The 22,158-nt window shown below is 42.8% G+C and overlaps 1 protein-coding gene across 2 annotated transcripts; it reads left to right on the top strand.

Moving 5' to 3' along the window:
* The first annotated feature begins 1,772 nt into the window (after positions 1-1,772).
* On the top strand, positions 1,773-19,902 carry zc3h4 (zinc finger CCCH-type containing 4). Of its 2 annotated transcripts, none has more exons than XM_084717543.1 (14): positions 1,773-2,080; positions 7,790-8,093; positions 8,810-8,911; positions 8,995-9,196; positions 9,409-9,554; positions 10,130-10,226; positions 10,418-10,554; positions 11,081-11,197; positions 12,214-12,325; positions 12,528-12,637; positions 12,807-13,273; positions 14,179-14,483; positions 14,592-14,831; positions 15,877-19,902. In XM_084717543.1, the coding sequence occupies exons 1-14, from the start codon at positions 2,001-2,003 to the stop codon at positions 17,562-17,564; spliced, it is 4,107 nt and encodes a 1,368-aa protein (XP_084573669.1). In that variant the 5' UTR covers positions 1,773-2,000; the 3' UTR covers positions 17,565-19,902. The 2 variants fall into 2 exon arrangements, with proteins under 2 accessions (XP_084573669.1, XP_084573670.1); XM_084717544.1 differs by lacking the exon at positions 1,773-2,080 and adding an exon at positions 2,095-3,329.
* Positions 19,903-22,158: the final 2,256 nt, after the last annotated feature.

Here is a 22,158-nt window from a genome sequence, read left to right as displayed (position 1 = left end):
TCTGCATTGCAATAGCCTCCCCGACCTATATAAGACATTTGTTTATCGTCGGGCTAGTTTTAAAGTTCAGCTGTGTTTGTTTGAAAGGCTCATTTCATATTAAACACCAGAAAGGTGCCAAAATAATTTGTCCTTTTTACTGGCTTGTAATTCATGTATCGGTCACTAAACCCTGAAATATAATTTTAAAATCCAGGTGATAACCCACAGCTTTAGTTCTGCAGTGTTACTTTTATCATGTATGAGGCCATCAACAAGCGTCAAGGCTTACTTTTGGGTGATTTTTCCCCTGAGTTTAGTCTTTTACCAACAATTTTATAGGCATTTATGTGCAGTTTTGTGCCGTCAAATGATTAATCTAGTATGGACAACTAAATTAGCAGATACGTTTGAAAAAAGTCCTGGATATTTTCTATCTAGGCAGCAGCATTATAGGAGATTTCTGTTGCAACAACTAAAAGGTAGCATTACACATCTGCCTACAGAACTGTAACCACAGAAGTTTATGACACAATACATTTTCACATAAGTCCCATAAGTATAATAATACTATTTAGTGGCCCTAAAAGTCCCATGTTCACTGTATGTAGATTAGCTTGTGGTGACTGGAGCAACTGCAAATGAGTAATGGATGAATTAAATGAACAAGGCACCAAGTAAAATAATAAAAACATGAGTTGAGGCAAGTTGTGCATTATTACCTGGTCTTGAGGCTACGTTCTGTAGAGGGGGCCTGTGTCAGCATATAGGGTTTGGGTATTTTATTTATAGTTGATTTTGTGCCTGTGATGTATATTCCAAAAGTAATATATACATTCATTTTTTTATTTAACCAGGTAAAAGCCTCACTGGAATTAAAATCTCAGAGAGGCAATAAACAATATATTAAAAGAATAAACAAATAAACAAATACATTTTTCACATACAACAAATGAGTGAACCATAATACCTGATTAATATGGAATACAAGGTCAAGGACAAAAAAAATTATGCAGACACAATTTCTAAAATGATTTTGGAAAACATTTAGGAGTAGTCACATTGACCAAGTGAACTATTTTCTCGATCCTTCAAAACTGACTCGAATTCCCCCAGTTATCAGCTCTGATACTTTCAGGCCTTTCTGTAAATTATTGCAATTATTTTAATTTATGTATAATCAACTTTTAAATAATAGACACACAACTGCTTATATTGTATTGCAGCATAACACCATGCAGCAGGCTAATCTGGTTGGGAGTGTCTATCCTGTCAAGTTTTGCTCAGTCCACCTATTTTTGTGTAAAAAGCAAGAAAGAAAGAAAGAAAGAAAGACCATCCAGCCAACTAGGACTGCACAATTAATCGCATTACTATCGAAATCGCAGTATGGCCATGTAGAATATCACTCACTGTACCACATATCACAATCGCAATTTCAGTCAAAATAATTAAAATATGCCTTTTTATTACCATATCGTGCAGCTCAATATCCAACAACAAAATTTTATTTGGCACACAATTGGCATCTCATTTATGGCGGAAAAACATGTCTTCAGATGAGCGTCAGATTAGACGGGTGTCTGTCGAGTTATAATTAATCTGTAATTATTTAAATACTCTGCAATTGTTATGGGTCCGTGAATGTACCTGCGAGTCAAACCCGGGGCTCATTTTACCCCTTTATCACCCCGTTCGGTAATTTCCGTGAGTTACGTACAAGAACGTTATTCGTCATGATGTCATTCTCGGAGAAACCCGCCCCCTTTCTCCTAGGAGAAGACAGTCGGCCATTTTAAGTTTATCAGTCGTCATTTCACATCGCTACAGTAGGACGGAGAACGTCAGGACTCACTTTCATCATATTTCTCTTACAACTGTAGTGGAGAATTGCCTACTATGAACAGAAACTCTTCCTAAAATCAAAAACAAGTAGATCCTAGTGAAGTGACGCATAAGCCAGCAGCTTCCAGTGTCGAGTTGTAATTTTTTGCACCTCAATGTAGCTAACGTTAGAGGAAATGGCTGTGGAAAGCATGACTGTCCATCCAAACTCCCCAACTACCAACCACGAACACAACAGTCTCCTGACTGACGAAAGGTCGAGTAATTCTACAGTCATATTTAAATGAAATTATTTATTTGTCCTGTGCTTTTACACAAAAAGCCCGGGGTTTCTTTTTCTTTTTCTGTCAAAGGGATTAAACTCGCCTTTTCTGGAAAACGAGTACAGAGGTAAAGAACGCCATGTTGACACGACACCGCCAACTGGGAGGCCAAATAACACCTGGGATAATAACGTTGTTCCCTCAATTTTTATTACGTTATCACAATCAACGATCAATCGACTCAAGACAGCTTGTCTGAAGAAAAAAAGACGAGGTCGAAACAGCTGATCAATCATACTTTAACCGCCATTCCAGCCAATTTAGCGGTTATAAAGCATCGTTTAATTACCTGCCCATTGTTAAGAACAGTTAACTAATTTACGTTGATTTAATTGTGTGGGTGTGACAATTATTGTAATTCCGCCGGTGTCAGAAATCCAAATTATTGTCTTTTGCTAACGGTGGGCCTGCTTCCAGGCTAACGTAGCAACATTAGCTTGTTGGCTAATGTGGCAGCGAATACAGTGGGCAAGAGGGAGGCTAAGCTAACGGCTAATGTTTTTTTTTTTATGTTGATGGTAACTTGACATTTCTAATCGCTGCATAAATATAGCTCCAACTAACATTGTCAGAACAATTTGATGAATGTTAATCGATCACTATTGGCTATGAAATTATTTTAAAAATTCGTTAAATTTGATTCGTTCAGAGCAGCAACTTGTGCTCAATTAGCTCTACGCACTTAAAAAATGTTCTTGAGTCTGAATAATACTCATAAAAAAAGCTTGTTTTGATTTCCGAACACTCTTAAATGGCTGGATTTTTCCCCCTTTAAGTCTTAAATGTGATCTATACTTAAAATATTTATTCAAATGACTAATCCGTGCTGTTGCCTTTTACAGTAGCTAGCTTTGTGCTGCTTGTTGGTAATATGTTTGATATATGTTTAACAGATGCCTTTTATTCACAGTCGTGCCCATACTGACTCGTCCCAAACATCCACCAAAGTCCCAAAATGTGTAAAACGTCTGCAAAGCATCCCAGAAGTGTTTCAAGTCAAACACAAAGTTCCCTTTTTCCACAGTCCCCAGTTGGCAAATTTGCTCTGTGTTACCCAGTTGGCCCCACTTCAGCTCCAAGTCTCACAGACAGACAGACCCCACTACTGTCCCTAGAAGGTTAGGGAGAAAAAAAAACTTTTTCAGTGGTTTTGAGTGCAAAATGTGAAGAAAACCTGTCACAGTAAGTATTCCCCATTTTAATCATGGCCCTTTGCTTATAGAATTAATGAAGTTGTCTCCACCTAGCTAACAATGTACCATAATGCATGGTAAATCCTTTGATTCAACCATCCTTAATACACAGGAATCTTGTGCTCTGTTGAACTTCTCAGTTGTTTGCTTAGTGGGGTATGAGGAGACATTTTACCACCGGTTTGGTGTACTTTTGATGGATTTGGAAACTTGTTTGGCATAGTTAACAGACCTGGATTTTATGCACTTATGGTGGTTTCACACCTGAAAGTCTGAACCAAGGCTTTTTTTTTTTCGAGACATTGCTTACATTTGGTCTTGTTAATTTTGATTTCACAATGCAATTATCCGAGCAGTTATAAGAACTTTACATGGTATATCTACATCATGTTGTAATCACCTATGTGGAGTGTATCTTCCTGTGTTAGACACTGATTGGTTGTGACAGGTGTGCGTGCAACATTGATGTGTTGACAATTCAGCATGTAGCCTGACTTCAGTGTCCATTAACGGAGAACAGATTCATGTCATTGTCATATTATTATTATTATTATTGTGGCACTTCTACCTGCAGTACCAAAGTGCAACAACAACTGAAAAGTGTCCGTTTTTAATAATTTTTTTCTAGTTGTCTCAGAAAGTCGTCAGACCAGATCCCAGTTAAACATCTGGTCTTCTCCTGTCCCCATCAGCTCCCGTGGTACATTTTGTTCTGGTGATATCTTGTCATAATTTTCTAGAATTGGTCTGAATGTCTGAAGCATCCAAAAAAATATTTTCACACTAGAAACAACCCAATCCATGGTTCAGTTTGATCCAGACCCAGATACCACCTTTTGTACGCCTGACCAAAGTCCGTCTTCTTGGTCCAGGGGAGGGTTCACACCTGTAAATTTGGTCGAGATCAAACTGAAAAGTATGAAAGTCTGGAACAAACAAGGAAGGTGTGAAAGCACCCTTAGTTGCCTGCACTGCATTTTGTAGGGTCTGATCAATAACGTATCCTCTTTACAGGTCTGGTAAGCCAATATTTGTTAATTTCTTGGCTGAGCATAGAGAAGTCTGGACATAGTTTGTTTGTGTTGAAAGTTTTTCTCCAAACTGGCACATTGTTGGCAGCAGGTGATGTGTGTTTAGTATCTGGACACGCCAGAGAGGCCATCAGCTTCAGGCCATAGCGAATCCCAGCCACTCCCTTTTCACAAAACCTGCTTCCATAATACGGCCAAATCCCTGTGCTATGATAGAGAGCCCCCCATTGTGTCAGGAGAGTTTTCCTTGTGGCAGGTCTGTGTGCCCCACACTGGCAGGTTTTGAGTATCAGGCTGGCTTCATAACACATGCCAATAGTGAGGCAGGGGAGTGACTTGGCTGCTGAGGTGATACTCTTCTTGGTGGTGTTTGTATTGAAAGTCTATATCTGGTGCAGGACAAAGACCCTGTTAGAGTTTAACAGAGTATTGAAGGCAGTGAGAAAAAAAAAAACTTGATATTGAAATTTTGAGGATAATTCACTAGGGTTGTTGGTATCTGATAATCAACTTTTTTACTGAGCCAATATTTGTCTTAAACACTGTATAATATGTGTATATTCATTTTTTGAGGCTATTTTGTGTAGGGTTACAGAGAAAAAAATGTAAAAATTCACTAAACTACAGACTGTTTTCAGGGAGAGCATAGCAAGTTTTGGATTTTATTCTGTTTTTTTGTTACATAAAGACAGATTTGGTTGTTTGTTCAGGATTGTGCTGCATAACAAACAGCAGATAACAGGAGCAACTCCAGGTTTCATACCAGAGGCCTGTTCTATCTACAACAAATACTGATGGAAGAAAGAACATGAATGTCAGTCACTGGCAACGGACAAATTATTTTTTGTTCCTGGTTGAATTGTGCCTCAAATTACACATGATGTTGGTCAATTTAAAGGATAATTTGAGAAGACAAGAAGAAACTTCAACATGAATTGAACTTGGCCTTTGGTGCAGGGTCCTCATAGTTTCTGTGTCTGTACCAACCTCTGATAAAACTTCCCAATGTTCAAATAGTATGATTTTACAAAGTCTGCTTTTTGTATCTAAGTTGTGTAGTTTAGAATTTTTTTTGTTGTTGTTTCCAAGGGTGAAATAAAGTAACGAGTAGCATCCATTGGTGGTTTTGGTAGCCGGAGACAGGTTTCTTAGTCAGTCATTGGCTGTCTTGCTGTGCAGATGAACATTTTGTTCTCGACACAGGACAGATTATGAAGTCTGGTTAGGTTGCTCTCCCCAGAGGAAGCTTGTATGCTGAGGATGTGGTGCGGTTCAGCGTACACATCCAGTGCAGCTGACATGTCGCCTCAAAGCAGGTCGACTGTACTCACCACCTGTCTTGTCTCAGTTCACCGTAACCAGAGTTTTAAGCTGTCAAATATTGTAAGGAAGTCATAAAGTCGGTGAAAAAGTGGAATCCTGCTCATGTTGGCCCTCGGGCCTCACTCCCAGTCTGCTGCAGACAGGACTTGTTGGCCTACTTTGGGTGTGGGCCTTTGTGGAGGAGCCAGGACCTAATTATTCAAATAGGGAGAGTCAAATACTTCTCAAACAGGTCTCTTCATTTTTACTACAGTGTGACCTGTGCCTTAAGTTGTAGCACATCCTTGTCAGTGAAAATAGCAGACAAACCAATGACCAGTCTAACCATGACAAGAATATGTTGGATGGGATCTTGTGCTTGGATAAAACCCAAAAAAATGGTTTCTGGTAGTGAAGGAAAACACAGTTTTAACGTCAAAATGACAGATGGCGGCTTAAATGATTTCCCCAAACTGGATATGTTACCGTTCTCTTGTCTAAACTGACATTTCATTGCTGTTGAAGCTTTTTAAAACCATGTCCTCCCTTTTCACGTGTCCTCACTGTGTACTGCCTGCTCTCTAAGTCCCGTGCCCCACCCCCAATACTCCCCACAACCACCAGTCGCTGGAAGAGGAGGAGGAGGTGGCGGCGGAGGCAGAGGCAGAGGAGGCGGCCTTCATGTGATCCGTGTCAATTGGGATCTCATGGTTTTACTCACAGTGCCTCATGTGAAGGTCCTGCCCTGGCAGTTGACCACAATAACAGCACATTAGATATCCCCCCACCCCCCAGCAGTCATGGGCATTTTGGTTGTTTGACACAACCAGTACTATTTTCTGTTCAAAACAGAAACGCAAAATTACAGATGACGCTTGTGAGACCTGATTTGATGGCTTGTGCAGAAAATTAGAATTTATGTCTTTGATGTGGTGTTAATCCTAATCAACTATGCATGTGAAGCAGTAGTGTGTGCAGAACTTTGTGTTTTTAAACTCACCATTGGATCTATTGACCTACTGTCTTTTGGCAGCTTGTTTGGTGGGTGACATTGACACTTGGCTAATGTATCGTGAGGTCAACTTTAGGTGATTTACTGGTTCACTGTTGATATTTTTATGTACACGTTTAAAGGAATTCATAATGTGAAGTATCTGTCCAAATGTGTTAAGCAGTATTTTTAAACAGACAAACCTGTGTGCAAAATACAGCAGCTGTGTAAATAACACCTGGCCGAGTCGCAGACACACAAAAACACAATCTAATATTTTATGCCCCCAGGCATGAATTGCCATTTGTAATACATTGTGCTTTTTTTTTAATCAAACCAGCATTTGTTCTCTAACAGTGTGTCAGGTGTCTTCATAAATATTATAAATACGGAGCTTTGTAGTGCTGTTTAGAATCAGAAATGTAAGGGCAACATTCAAACAAGTGGGCCACAAATTTGACTGTAACAGTTAAAAGTCGTAATATTTATAAACTGAGGCATTTGTTTGATCTTAAATTCTGACTCAGGATCCCAGTCTGCTGTTAAACACTAAGATGTTTCTTGATTCTTATTAATTAGTAAATTCTTGTTTGACTCACACAAATGCAAATAATGTGAGTTTTACAGTGGTACAAGGCAAATTATGAATCCTTAAACTGTAGACCTAACCTGAGATTATACGTTCTGCCTCCACGGGGGTCCATGTGATGTAAATGTTGTCATCAGAGGCTCTGTGCGGGCAGCTACGTACCTCAGAGTTGTTGTGTGAGGATTTGTTCACGGCTTGTCTGTGAAGCTACTTATGATACAACCAGCTGTGGAGAACTGTCTGTGCATGTGTGGAACACAGACTCAAACAGAACAGTATTCAGACCTTTAACGACTGATTTTAGATTTTAGTCAGCCTCACTAAGCCTCTGTACTTGTTTTTCATGGGATTTATCTGCAGCCGATTAACATAAACCATTAAATGTTCATATTTACTTTTTCAGTCATGACTTTATTATATAGTTATGATTTTTTAAATTCAAAATCCTAAGATTTGACAGGTGGCTGGCATACTGAGCCACGACCTGTAAGAATATAGATATGTAACTTATCTGCAGGTGTGTTCTTTGCATACAGGCCAGAGGATGGAGAGCTGGAGGAGGGCGAGCTGGAAGACGATGGGGGAGACGTGGAGGAGGAGGAGATGGGTGGAGGCACGTCCGCAGCAGGAGGAGGCGGAGATGGAGGTGATGATGCAGGCGGAGGAGGTGAAGCCGGAGGGGAAGGAGCTGGGGAGAGGCGTCAGCGAAGTAAGGAGCGCCACGCCAGCAGCAATTCGGACGATGAGAGGTCCCACCGTCGCAAGAGGAAGAGGAAGAAAGAGAAGGAGCGAGAACGGGAGAAGAGGAGGTCCAAAAAGAAACGCAAATCCAAACACAAAGTAAGAATGTTGTTACTTCTGTGCCGATTTTATATGTATTGCAATTCTGCTAGTGTTGTGATTCGATATTGTGCTTTATTGCGATTTTGTACACTTATTTAACACTACACTATGTGAAAAAGTTGAATCATACACTTCTAGAGACTGTATTTCATGAATTATATGTCAAGAAACAACAAATATCTTGTGTCCGTCAGTCTTTCTGAGTTTTATTTCAGCGGCATCATTGCTATGCTGCTTATACAAGTGGTAAATCAAGTCGTGTTTATCAAGCCGGTGTCACAAGGAAGTAATAAATAAAATAAGATGTTGGGCCAAAATGAGAAGAGCCCCTGAAAACTGCACAAAACAGAAATGTGAGCCAGGGTGTTAGATTGAATTAGCAATATGAAGTCAACAGCTATTAGTTTGTTTCCACCGATCAGAGGAAATATAGGCCTGAAAGTCTGAGCACACATGCTGTACTGTGTTAAGCATGTGAAGTTAAATTGATCCGCTTGTTAAGATGATATGAATCACAATGCTAATTATCGTTAGCATCTAATCAGGAATTCCCATTATGTGTTATCATCAAGCTAATAGACTTAAGAGAATCTTTTTTCCTTCCACTCCCATCAGTTACTTGCTCCCCTCTGCCTATATCTACAAAATAACTGTGCTGGTCTATCTTTACCACGTCTCCTCTGAATCTTCCTGTGGTTTGTGCTTTTTCTCAGCGTCATGCATCCTCTGATGATGACCACTCGGACTATAGTGATGACTCTGACTACAGTCCCAGTGAGAAGAGGAAGTACAGAGATTACAGTCCACAGTACCAAGTAAAATATTTCACTATTAACAGTATTATATGATTCTTTGTTGTGGAAAGTAAAATTCACCTCATTCATTTACCCGTTTCTAGTCTCATGGTGGCTATGGTGGCTCAAAGAAAGGTAGCTACATGAAGATGGACAAGCAGAGCTATGGAGGCTACGATGACTATGAAGATGACAACTACGAAGGAGAGGAGGACGAGGACATGGGGGACGAAGACTATGACGACTTCACGAAGGAGCTCAACCAGTACCGCAAGGCCAAGGAGGGAGGTGGCCGCGGCGGACGAGGTGGGTGCATGACAGCTGGGTTAAAGCTGGTGAGGTAGAAATAACTTGCTCGTCGTTTGACTTCCTGCTCAGTTTTATTTGCACAGTTGTGGACAGACAAAGGAGCGAATTTGCCAAAAGTTTCTTATCAATTCAAATTCCACTGACAGGTCAGAAACTTATCTGCCTCTGTAGCTTACTCTAGTTTCGTTTCCGCCTTTGTGTCTCTGCAGGGGGCAGAGGTCGCATGAAGAGCCAGAGAGGTCGTGGAGGGATGAGGGGCGGGAGGAGGGGACGAGGCGGAAGCCGAGGAAGAGGAGGTCGAGGAGGAAAGATGGGAGGAGACGACGATGGAGACGGCTATGGAGATGACATGGAGGTGAGGTTTAGAGTTCAGAATGAAAGCTGATGTCCGTTTACTTTGGACAAAGTCCAGAAAACAGATTTTTTCTCCTGCTGTATTTTGTGTATTTGCATAGTTTTTGATTAGATTTCACATGGAAACATTCCAGTGAACAAATAACACTTGGCTTCATCCTTTCCTTATTTTTATGTGAGAAAGTAGTTAAGTAGTTAGAGAAACTTTGAACATCTGTAGTGGTTGTGGGTTATTCCCCTTTACTGTTCAGCACTGAGAAATCAAGCCTATTGGTGGTGTTAGGAAGTTTGATTATTTCACTATTAATTAAATAATGCTCTGAATAATTAGTGATCCATGTGTGCAAGTTTTGTCATCACGTAGTGCTATTTCTGTGTTCTCATTTTCCAAAACAAACCAAGCTTCCCCAAAAAAGCAAACTAATCAACTCACTAACCACAGTCTTATTCTTGGTTAATAGATATTTCCTTGTGAACACACAGTATGTAGTTCAACATCAGCCTGGAAGCAAAGTAATGCAGCTTTTTTTTCCTGAAGTTATACTCTGTGACACATGTTGAAATCTGTCCTTACAGTATGGAGATGATGACTACGACAACATGGGGGATGATGACTATGATGACTACTCAAAAGAACTCAATCAGTACAAGAAGTCCAAAGACAGAGGCAGAGGTGAACTTGTTGTTTGTTTTTGTTTTTCATCTTCATCTTTCTTGAAGAAACAGCCACACAATTAATTTAATTGGTCCTTTAGAGCAAGCAAAGGTTGTGATGGTGATAAATTGTGGACAACTCTGACTCAGAGTGTGGACTGACTCTCTTGCCCAAAAATTAATTCACCTTGTCTTCATTTTCTGCACCAGGAGGTAAAGGTGGCCGCGGGCGAGGGAGGGGTAAAGGAGGACGTGGTATGATCCGAGGAGGAAGGGGTAGAAACCGTGGGAGAGGAAGAGGCGACATGGGGATGGATGACGACAACAACGGAGACATGGACAACGGGGTAAGGTTTCTGTAGTTCTGTGTCCTGATACTTTAATTGAAACAAATCTGATTATCCAAATGGAAAGAAAATCAAAGTCTGGTGTCCCCAGATCAAATTCAGACCTGAGGAATAAAAGTATGAATCTTCTCCAAGGCTGCAACTAATGATTATTTTCATAGTCACTTAATCAGTTGATTATTTTCTCTATTAATCAATCAATAGTTGTTTGCCTCTAAAATGTCAGAAAGTAATGAAACATGTTGATGAATGTTTCCCAGCGCACGAGGTGATGTCCTCAGCTGTCTTGTTTTGCCCAGAAGGAAAGAAACCTGAAAATATTAACATTCAAGAAGCTGACATCTGAGAATTTGGACTTTTTCTCTTAAGAAATTACTTAAACCGACTAAGCAGTTATCACAATAGTTGGCAATTAATTTTATAATCGATGAGTCGTTGCAGCTCTACTCTTCTCTTTCTTCTTATTTAGTGCTTGACAGTGATCTCTCCTTCTGTCTTTGTGTTGGTTTGTTTCTGTGTATTTTAGGATGGAGGTGGAGGAGGCGATGGACCGGGTCTCGGGAGGAGGAATCAGAACGAGAAGCACCAGGATAAGAAAGGAAAGGCCATCTGCAAGTACTACATCGAGGGGAGATGCACCTGGGTAAGAAGAACACAAATATTTGTGTGTGAATTCGAGAAACTTTTGTAGTGCTACAAGTTTGCTGTTACTATTAACTACTCTACTATAGACATATACTAAAACACCCATATTCAATTCAAAGTTCACAGTAAATTAAAAAAAATAATTGTTTTGTTGCAAAAATGTGGACATTTTTTCAGAATTTAAAATGATTTTGATAACTGAAATGCAATATAGATTCCCCCAAAAAGCTGGATTTTGAAGTTGTTTACAACCCAGTTTTAGTCAACGTATTGAAACAGCGGCAAGGACAACAGCCTCAGGAACCACTAGAGTTTATGAATGATTCTCAAAGAAAGTCTGTTTATTTGGCCCCAGTAAACTGTAGCAAAATGCCAAGATTATGAATGAGTTCAAGCTGACAAAAAAAAACCCTGGAGGCACCATTCTATATTTACATTTGGTTTTCCACCTCAAACTCTTCCAATAATTGTGTGTGATTAGGCCTACACGTGTAAATATTCACAATGGAGTGGAAAAAAAGCTGAATTTGCCCGAAGGGGGATTAATAAAGTATATCTTCCTCTTCTGTCTCCTTTTTCTGGTAACAGCAAGAACAACAAAAACACATTCACAAAACAAGGACAAGTACTTCACATTTTGTTGTTTATTTATCCTCCATGGTCTTCAATATTTTATTGCTGTGTCAACACAGTTGATAGGAATTTGCATCAGTGCAGCTCAGATGCATAAGTAGATCACACATACAAAAATAAGACCAACGAAAACAGTAATCACACTTGCTGCACTAATAGAGGAGCTTCTGTATCAAAGTTGAAATATCAAACAGCCTCAGGACATGTGATGCTCCTGAGACAAGATGTTCTACACTTACAACTCTGGAAACTCCTCCCTGAGGGGGTCAGATGCATGAGGCATACATGAAGGAGACAGACAGAATGTCACAGCCAAATGATCCCGTCTCATGAGTCCTCTGACACACAGATTTCATTCATTTACTTCTTTGTCCTCACTAGGGAGATCACTGCAACTTCAGCCACGACATCGAGCTGCCCAAGAAGAAGGAGCTGTGCAAGTTCTACATCACTGGATTTTGTGCCCGAGCCGACCACTGCCCTTACATGCATGATATCCTTCACAGTTGACCACACAGAGTCACTCTTTATCAGCACAAGGACATTCTGGGTGTATTGATGTGTCCCTGTTAGTCAGTTTCTGAGTAGAGATGGTTAAGCGGTAAATCTAGTTGAAGTTACATCATGCAAATGAGGACGTCCAGTAGATGTGTTTATTTTCGTTTGTGACGGTTTCTCCTTAACTCCCGTTCTACGTGAATTCCCCTGTAAGCTGTTTCACACCACAGGCAACTGTGTCAACGGCGACGAATGTATGTTCTCCCATGAAGCCCTCAATGATGACACCCAGGAGCTGCTCAACAAGGTAGGATCCTCAAACATTGCACCCAGTTCTCTCAGGTGTAGTATATTCAGTTTCTATTAAGATCTAAACTACAGAATTAATGCAGAAATTGTTTTAGTTTCACCAACAAAAACCGTGTTTGATTTTAGAAGCCTTGGGAAAACGTTTCAGATGAATCGTTGTTTTGTAGATGTTGGCCGAGGACGCAGAGGCCGGAGCTGAGGATGAGAAGGAGGTGGAGGAGCTGAAGAAGCAGGGGATCAACCCTCTCCCCAAACCCCCTCCTGGAGTCGGCCTCCTCCCCACCCCTCCTCGGCCTGTTCCCGTGGATGCGAGCACGGGGGCCGGGGATTTTGGCGGGCCTGCAGTGGGAGACTTTGGGGGTCTTCCTGGACCTAACCAGGGGCCCATTCCCGGCAAAGGTCCCCCAGGACCAGGGCCTGTTCCTGGGCCCAATCCCTGTGCTGGTCCCCCCGTCCATGGCCCCGAAGGAAATCCCTTCCAAGGCGGGCCTCCGAATCCCAGCGGCCCTCCTCCGCACATGGGCCCCCCACCTCCTGGCGGTGGAGGCGGAGGTGGTGCAGGGAAGAAGATCCCCTCGCTGTTTGAGATTAAAGTTCAGCCAACAGGACAGCTGGCTCAGAAACTGGCCGTCAGGTAAGAGATCAGAAAATAAAAATATGATATGAATCTGTCTTTGGAATATTTAATACTTCCATCTGTAGGCTTGAAAGATGCATTGAGACATTTAAATCCTGCTCTTTCTAAAGATTCTATAGCTGCCAGGCATGAGCCACCCAAACTGGGGCCTGCAGTCCAAAGTTGATCCGTTATAAAGTTTGATTAGGCCCACCAGATGTTTCTTCTGAGGAATATTAATATAAATCCATGTTTATGCTGTTTCTGTGACACAAAAAGCTCTTAAAATTTGTAGGATCCCTAATTCACCATTGTTCATAGTCTGAGTACAGGGAGCAGAGCAGCACTTTGTACAGGAAGTCAGTCCATTAAAGGAACTTGGGGACTTTTCAAGTTAACATTTGTGTTTCCTTTTGGCTGGTGGCCCACCAGTGACTTTCAGTTTTGGCCCTCAAAGGCAAAAAAATTTGGCCACCTCTGCTCTAAAGCCTACGCAAGTGTTTATTAATCAAAAACAGATTTTAAGTGGAGTATTAAATTTAACAACAATTTAACAACAGCTAATTTGAAAAATAATAGTCCAGATCCATAGCACTCCAACTCCAACTAGATAAATCAGTGATTACCGCAGTCATTTTCACACACTTTTCTTTGTACATTCTGGAGATGTCAAAGATGTTTCCCAGATTTTTGGTGTGGGTTGGGCAGAGTTACTGGATGTTCTCTGGAAAAAGAAAAATCACTTGTGTTGTAATTAACAGCTATAAATTGAAATCATCATCAGTGCATCATGTAATAAAGTACATTCAATTTACTGACTCAGAAAAGTGTATTTAGTGTCAAGTTACACTTGAACCCTTCCTGACTTCCTCTGCGATGCACTCTGTGAATCCTAACTACTCCTCCCCCTCCTCCTCCATCAGGGGCCAGACTCCCACTGGCAACCAGGGTCAGGCTGCACCACCTGGACCCCAAGGGGCCCCTGGTGCCCCTCCCACCTGCTTCCCTGCCCCTCCAGGCATGATGTCCCCTGACATGCAGAACATGGGCCCCAACCTTGGGCCTCCCAACATGGGCCCTGGCGGACCACCAATGATGGGAGGATTTGGACCTGGTGACGGGCCTCCACATGGTGGTGCTATGCCTCCAGGTCCTCCTCAGGGTGGAGGGAACTTCTTCAATAACTTCTACCAGGACGGTATGAACATGGAGGGTGTCGTGCAAGAAGGTGAGAGTGAGTTTTAATAAACTGAATAATTAAGAACTGAATGAATTAAATGTACCAAGGTGACTTACTGTGTCTGTACTGATGAATGCACTCGCTGCTCCCTCTCAGGTGACAACTACCAGGGTTTTGGTGGCATGGATGAAAGAGGGAAATTTGGCAGTCAGTCAGGTGGCCAGGAAGGCTCTGCTAACGGAGCTTCAGCCAATCAGGGAGGCATTTCTGTGCCTGACTTCCTACCTCCAGCGCAGCGAGTCCTGTTCATGAGGATCCAACAGAAGCAGCAGGAGGAAGAGGAACGAGCTCGCAGGATGGCGGAGGGAGGAGCAGAGAAGAGCAGAGATACAGAAGGTAGAGAAGCATCTGCACCTGTTTGAGTACAAACTAATGCTCATTCTTTTGTAACAGATAGTTGTATTCTGCCTTTGTATAATCTAAAGATGCAGCGGTTAATTGGCTGGTGACCAGAATCGACTAGTTTGGAGCATCAGATATCTGATTCTGTGCTGGTCAAATACGCACACACACACACACACACACACACACACACACACACCCCTCCAGTTTTCATTGAAGAAGTAACAGCCTGTTTGGGCTGTGTCTCCCCAACCATTTTCTCATCTTAACTTACTTAGTCGTCTACTTTTGTTTTGTTTTGTTTTTTCTGTTTTATTTCATAGAAAGCATCCCTATAGAAAATGCCGGCCTCTGATTATATCTTCTTCTCCACAAGCTCATTCTCCCTCTGCTACAATAATGTTAATGATGTTCTGTGTTGTGTGATGTGCAATTATTTTCAAATCTTGATAGATTAGATTGGTTAGGATTTTAAAACTCCTCTATTCTGAGCCAAACATTAGGGAAATAAATGAGGGAGAAATGAGTAGAGAGGACAAGAAAATGTAAGAAGAAGAAGAAAAAAGAAAAAGTTGGCGAGGGGGAGAGTAACCTGGAGCACTTTTTGAAAGTTAACTGTTTGTTTTCCATTGAAGTTGTTAGAAAAAAAATGCTTGTATTCTGTCAACTATAGTTTTTAGAGAGAAAGGTACGTCAGATTAAAAAAAAATCAGTATTTGTCAAAAAAAACAGCTCTTGAGTGCATCTCTAGTGTAATACTTAAGTCAGTTGTTGTCACATTAATAATGAACAGATGCAGCTGTCAATTATAAAAGGTATTATGATTGTGGGTCCCCTGCAAAATAAATGTTTTTCTGCTGAATCCATTGTACTAAGTTTGCACAGAGTTACAGTGATACCGTACAGTGACTCTCAACAGTCGACAGAAACTGCAAGTGTGATGCTTGTTAAAGAGCTGTTGATCAAATGTTTGTCTGGTGCAAAGTTAAAATTTGAACTTGAGAGTTAACGCTCAAACATGTTTGTCCTTGTTTCCCAGGTGACTCAGGGAACTGGTACTCCAGTGAGGACGAGGACGGCGGTGGTAGTGTGACCTCCATCTTGAAAACGCTCCGTCAGCAGACCCAGGCTCCTCAAAAATCTGACGGCCCCCCAAGCGACCCTCGTCTCCAGAAGGCCTCTGCTGCCAGTGCCCCGGCTCGGCCGGCAGACCCCCGCCTTGCCCGGGACCCACGCCTAGCTCGTGCTACAGAGTCGGCCCAGATGTCCGACTCCACCCACTCCATGTCGGCTCCATCCTCCTCTGGACCGCCAGCAGACCCCAGGTTAGCCCGGCTAACTGCTGCTGCCTCTGCTGGCTCTGCGTCCCTCTCACCTCCCGCTCCTAAACCGGAGCCTCCTTTGGTCTACAAGCCGCCGCCGCTCACAGCCCCGTCAGCGGAGGAGGAGGAGACGGAGCGGGTTCTGCGGGACAAACCGGTGCCGATTCCTCTGGATCCGCTCATGGGGATGGCCCTGAGGGACCCGCGCTCACAGCTGCAGCAGTTCAGCCATATCAAGAAGGACATCATCCTCCACATGCCAGCCTTCTCCAAAACCATCACCTGGTCGCCTGAGGACCTTCTCCCGCTCCCCATCCCCAAGCAGGACCTCCTCCCACTCCCACCAGGCATCCCTCCCGTCTCCTCCATAGACCCCCGTCTGTCCCGCGCTCAGCACACATCACTCCCTCACTCACAGCCTCCGCCTGTACAGCCTCCTCCCTCCTTGGACCCCCCTGCTCCCTCCTCCACCTCCTCCCTCCCAGACTTTGAGCTGCTGTCTCGTATCCTGAAGACTGTCAACTCCAGCCCTTCCCAGACCCCCTCCCCTCCTCTCTTACCTGCCCCTGCTCCCCCTGTGTCACTACTGGGTGCAACTTCCCCCATGCCTCCCACACCTGCTGAGAAGCCCGTTGACCCCCGTATGGCTCGTAAGGGCCCCACAGACCCCCGTCTGCAGCCTCAGAAGTCAGCACTGAAGCAACCATCAGATCCTTCCCCTCCTCCTGTCTCCTCTACCTCTCCAGCAACAACATCTAGCTCCTCCCCTCCGACCATTGCCCCATATGACCCCAGGCTGCTCTCCTCAGGTGGGGCAGGGCGCGGTGTGGGCACTGGGGCACCAGGGGGCGCCAGTGTGCTGAGCAGCATCAGTCTGTATGATCCTCGGACTAACAAACCAGGCAGCCCTGGTACCAGCAGTGGCTCTAACAACTCCCCCAACTCAGCCAGCACAGAGTCCAAACCCAGTGACCCCGCAGCCAGTAAACCCAAGTCCAAGGAGCCCCTGTTTGTCCGCAAGTCTGCGTTGGACCAGCCAGAGCCGGAGAAAAGTGCAGAGCAAGGGACTGATCGATACAACAGCTACAACAGGCCCCGGCCCAAACCTGCACCTTCGCCTAACTCCACGGCCCAGGGAGGGCCCGCTGCAGCCGGGGCAGCCGCAGCTGGAGGTCAGGGTGCTCCTGGCGCTGCTGCGGATCAGGGGCCCGCGGGCGTCCACAACCTGCCGGTGTCCTCTCTGTTTGGTGTTGTAAAGCAGGCGGCCAAGCCCGGCGGGACGAGTAGTCCCTTCGGAGGCAGCAGCCCGGTGCAGTCCGAGCAGGCAGCCACAGAGCAGGACAACGCCTCTCTGAAGGAAGTTTTCAAAGGCTTTGACCCCACAGCCTCCCCTTTCTGCCAGTGACCCCCCCGATCATCAACCCGACAGCCCGTCACGTGGTCGGCCCGTTTTAACATTTGTGGACACTGAACAGATCAGTGAAAAGGAGAGAGAAGAGCGCACTGAGGCCTGTAAGACTGGTGAAGAAGACAAACTTTTGTGAACAAACTGAAGTCACATAATGTGTTTCATGCACACACACAGACACACTTTACTGTCACAGTGTTGCAGAATCAGATTCTATAAAAAAGACTTCTGGGTTATGGGAAGGGTTTAAATTTAAATCTCTAAAGCTCTATTTTAAACAGACGTATTGATGTATAAATAAGTGTATTCTCTTCATCTCAATGCTAAATGAAAGCAGTTATTCAGACAGCAGCAGAAACACATTTATATGAAATGAACTTTTTAACTTCTTTTCGTTATCCCTTCATTTCAGTTCCTCTGCTCGATTATTTTGTACATCTTCTCCTCATCTTTAAACTATTTGATGTGCTTGTCTATATTTTTGGGCAGTTGAAGCCGACAATGCTCTTGGAGACAGATGAGAAGATGAGATATATTTCATTTTTTCCTCCCACCAAAATATTGCTTATTTGTGGTGTTTTTGTGATTAAATGAACAGCACTGAGGCGACCCCCAAACACTTTTGCCCGCCTGAAACAGATCACCCTCTGTGTCACTGCCTTTGCTTTCACTGTTGAGTTTTGTCAAGTTATAACATCCATTTTGTCATCATGACACGTCACCACGTCACATGTTCTGCAGAAACAATTGCAAATACTTAAATCTATATTCTGCTTTTTTTTTTTAGTATTTATTTTTCTACTTCTTTGCACTGTCAGTTTGTGTCCTCTGAGAGCTGTATTAATGTTTTTAATGTCTGTAGCTCCTCCATCTGTTCATATACTGTTTCGTTTCAGGTATTTAGCTCTTAAAAACAGGTAACATTGCTGGTGCAGGAAGCGACCTGCGACCGTTCAGCACTGCCTCTCTAACCACTAAGCCGTTTTCCCCTCGTTAGTCAGTTTTCACAGGTTTTCACGTGCACATTTTGTTTTATCGGTTTGTGAAAGTGGCGAGCCCATACGTGACAGCTTCTGTAGCTTTAAGGGAGAAAAGAGGGGAAACAGACCTCGCTGCTGGTCAGACTGATGACTAACACATCCCCACGTCCCTCTGCAGCGGCAGGTTTTAATCGGATGATGGTTAGCCGTAACATTAGTAGGGAAACTAGGCAAATTGTTTGTTTTTCTTTTGCTGAAAAGTTCAATATTTTGGTTGGTTCATCCTCGCCTTCGTCCCTTTTTTCCCACCTTGATCAGAACAGGACACGCCGAGTCAGAATTCACCATCTAACATTTAGCTTTTAGTTATTTTGTTTTTATTAACTGTTTTGTTAGGAATGGAAAGAAAACGTACAGGAGGACAGGACTGCAGATTTATGTGAGACTGATGAAATGGATTAATTTGCTTCCTCACAGCATCAATATAAGCTTTTGGCTTTAGTGGCTGACGACAGTGTGACAATCAAAACTAGACTTGGACCTAAAATTGAATTAATGCATGAATCTTGCACCGATCTGTGCAGGTGATCCCTCTGTGTCAGACTGTGAACGTGGTTTCAGCTGAAGAAGCGCACTTGGTGGAAATGTTCATTTGGGATGGATTCACAGTTGTTTAAAATCTTTTCTCCAGAACTGCCGTGTTAGTTTCTACCCTTCGTTATAAACAGTTTAAGAAGTTTGTGCAGCATCTGAATCGGGGCGAGGGCGTTGTTCCCGTTTCCCCTAAAAAAAAAAAAAGCCAGTGATGTCATTACCAGGCTGCAGGTCACTGTAGTGGAGCTTACAGAAGGTTAAGATTGTACAACAGCTGTCAGGATTGTTGACCATCTTGTGTATAAATGTTGATCATTTTAATTTATTTTTTTATACTCGGGTAAATGTACTTCCTCACTTGACATTTTTGAACTGAATCATTTTATATGTCAGGAATATGTGATCACCCTGGTGGGATGTAGGCAGCCTGCGACAGTGTGAAGAGAGGAAAAAGACATATTTTTTTATTTGGTTTTTGTGAATAATGATTCAAACTAACAGAAAACTCACTATGGCTCCCTCCCGCCAGGCCACGAAAAAGCCTGCCAGGAGGACGAGTTTCAGCTATAGCAAGTGTGAAAGTTATTGTTGATTTGTTCTTTCATTTACGGCTTTGTTGTTTTATAAGTTAGTTTTTTTTTCTTGCTATGTAAATTTGACCAGTATTCTGTCTTTGGAGGAGTGGAGTTTTCTAACTGTACACTGTAGGTGAGGTTGTCAAAGTATTTAAATAAAGTTGATAAATGATCAACCAGCTAAAACTCTGCTTTTATGTCTTTTTATTGCCTGTTATGATTTATTTGTTCAGGCGGTGAAGCATTTCGTCACCTAAATCAAAATGAATAAACTTGTCCTCTCCTCTGGCGTCATCCTCAGACCAAACATTGCATTTTTGCCCCAGTTTCAGTCAGGATCTAAAAAGAGAAAACCTGTCTCCAACTTTAATCCCTACAGCAGTTTTCTGTTGTGTAATGATTATTCCAGCCTTACGATGACGTGAGTGTGCCTATAAACTTGATAATCGTGTTATTGTTACAGTCTGTTGACAGAAGAAGCTGCTAAAGATGTAAAAGCTGCCATGTCTGTCATCACAGGAGGCTAAAATAAAAAAGCTTTTGTTTGATTTAGTTTCCTTTTCATCTAAAATCGGCAGTGTGAACGAGATTGTGTAGTTTTAATGCTTCCTGTGTTTTCTGGATACACATCTTGCAGAGAACCACTGGTGCTTATTTTAAGGTTCTTATAGAACCAGACGGGTGGAGTTTAGTAAATCAGGACCATTCATGCGGGTTGAGGCTGTGGTCACTGAGTTGACCTTTCTTTCCTGTGACTATTTAAACTTTATTTCCCTTGTTCTGTTGTTATTTTGTCATCCCGCCTGTCGGCTTCTCCAGCAGAATCATGAATTATCTGAAAATGGCCTTTGACCCACAATCAATTGTAAATCCCCTCTTTTTTTTCACCAGTAGGCGTGTCTCTGTCAGATTTTTCTGACATTGTTCCTTTCTATCTTTAGGTTTTCCAGCGACTGAAGCTGTGCGGCTCTCGGCTCGGTCTCTGTGGATGTGGATCGGCACCCCAGCGGCACGCAGCCTGTTTCCTGGTTAACTGCGATCCACTACTGACTCACTTCCTGCTCCACTCCCATCCTGCAGCACTGGCACCAGGAAGACAAACTATTCATCCAGCACCTCAAAGGTTTCCTATCACACATGCACACACACAGACAGACACACACGCACTGATGTGCCAGTTTGTCTCGCTGCATGTTGCACCTACTTTGTCGTCCACATCGTCCGTTATTATTCATGCATTCTGCAAAATAAATAAAAGGAGGGGGGTTATTATTAGCTTATTGTTGTGTGTTGTTACATACAACCAACTCAAAACTCAGACGTGTGTATATGATAGTGCTGTGGTCTCAAATGGGTTCTCAGTAGTAAGTCGGACTCTTTCCCAGTCAGGACTGTTCATAAGGCGCAGCCCTGATGGAGAACCCTGTCTGTGATATTCACAGACAGTATCTCGAGGTGTAGTCATGGAAGGGAGGGGGCTGCAGTTCAGGGGGCTGAGGATTGTGAAGCTGCTTTTTGCAGATGATGTGGTTCTGATGGCATCATCAGTCTGTGACCTCACTGGATCGGTTCACGTCCGAGTGTGAAGCGGCTGGGATGAGGATCAGCACCTCCGAGTCTGAGGCCGTGGTTCTCAGCAGGAAACCGGTGGATCGTCTTCTCTGAGTACTGAATGAGTCCGTATCCCAACTGAGGGAGTTCAAGTTATCTCAGGGTCTTGTTTTTGGGCACAGAGCGTCTGCAGGGGGTCCAGGGAAGAAACCGAATGAAACAAAGCTGAATGAATTTGATCTTCTCAGGGGAAATAAACAAATTTTTTGTTGATGCTGCCATGCTAACTTTTATTTCACTAAAATTAAACTTGAATCTGTTTTTTCTTTTAATCAGTTGCTTGTCCAGTTTATGATTAATGATTGATTACAATTGTGGGGTGAGAACTTTCTTTGACTTCTGAATCGGGGGAGGACAGAAAATAGTGTAACAGTGTAAACTCTCAGCCCAAACTGGTATCTCTAGCTTCTCTTAATAAACAAAGAAAGGAGACCACGTTTTGTATTTTTTTTTAACCAAGCCTCTTAAAGTGTGTTTTATCTTAGACTAGTTTTTTTTAACCTTCAGTTTTCCCATGTATTCAAGTCTTAGTGACTAATGGGGACAGCAATGTTTGAAATCAATCCAGTGTTGAGCAAGAGCAGCTGTCAACCGTGAAACCATGAGACAGTAATGTAATCCTTAGGGGCAATCGCCCACCACTCAGAGTCCTTAATTTGCTACCGACGGGCTCAGACTGTTATTTTTAGTGTATTACAACATTATGGAAACTGTCCTAACAGAGATAAACCTTTGTGATTAAGATTAAGATTAGTTTTGTTCCACCAGAACTGCAAGTCAGAACAGCTGATGAGTGATAGGAACTGTCAAGTCACGCCAAGTCACAGGTGA

Source organism: Lutjanus erythropterus, chromosome 4 (genome assembly GCF_056507025.1).
Source record: "Lutjanus erythropterus isolate fLutEry1 chromosome 4, fLutEry1.hap2, whole genome shotgun sequence".
Lineage (NCBI taxonomy): Eukaryota > Metazoa > Chordata > Actinopteri > Lutjaniformes > Lutjanidae > Lutjanus > Lutjanus erythropterus.
This window is presented reverse-complemented; position numbering and strand designations above follow the sequence as displayed.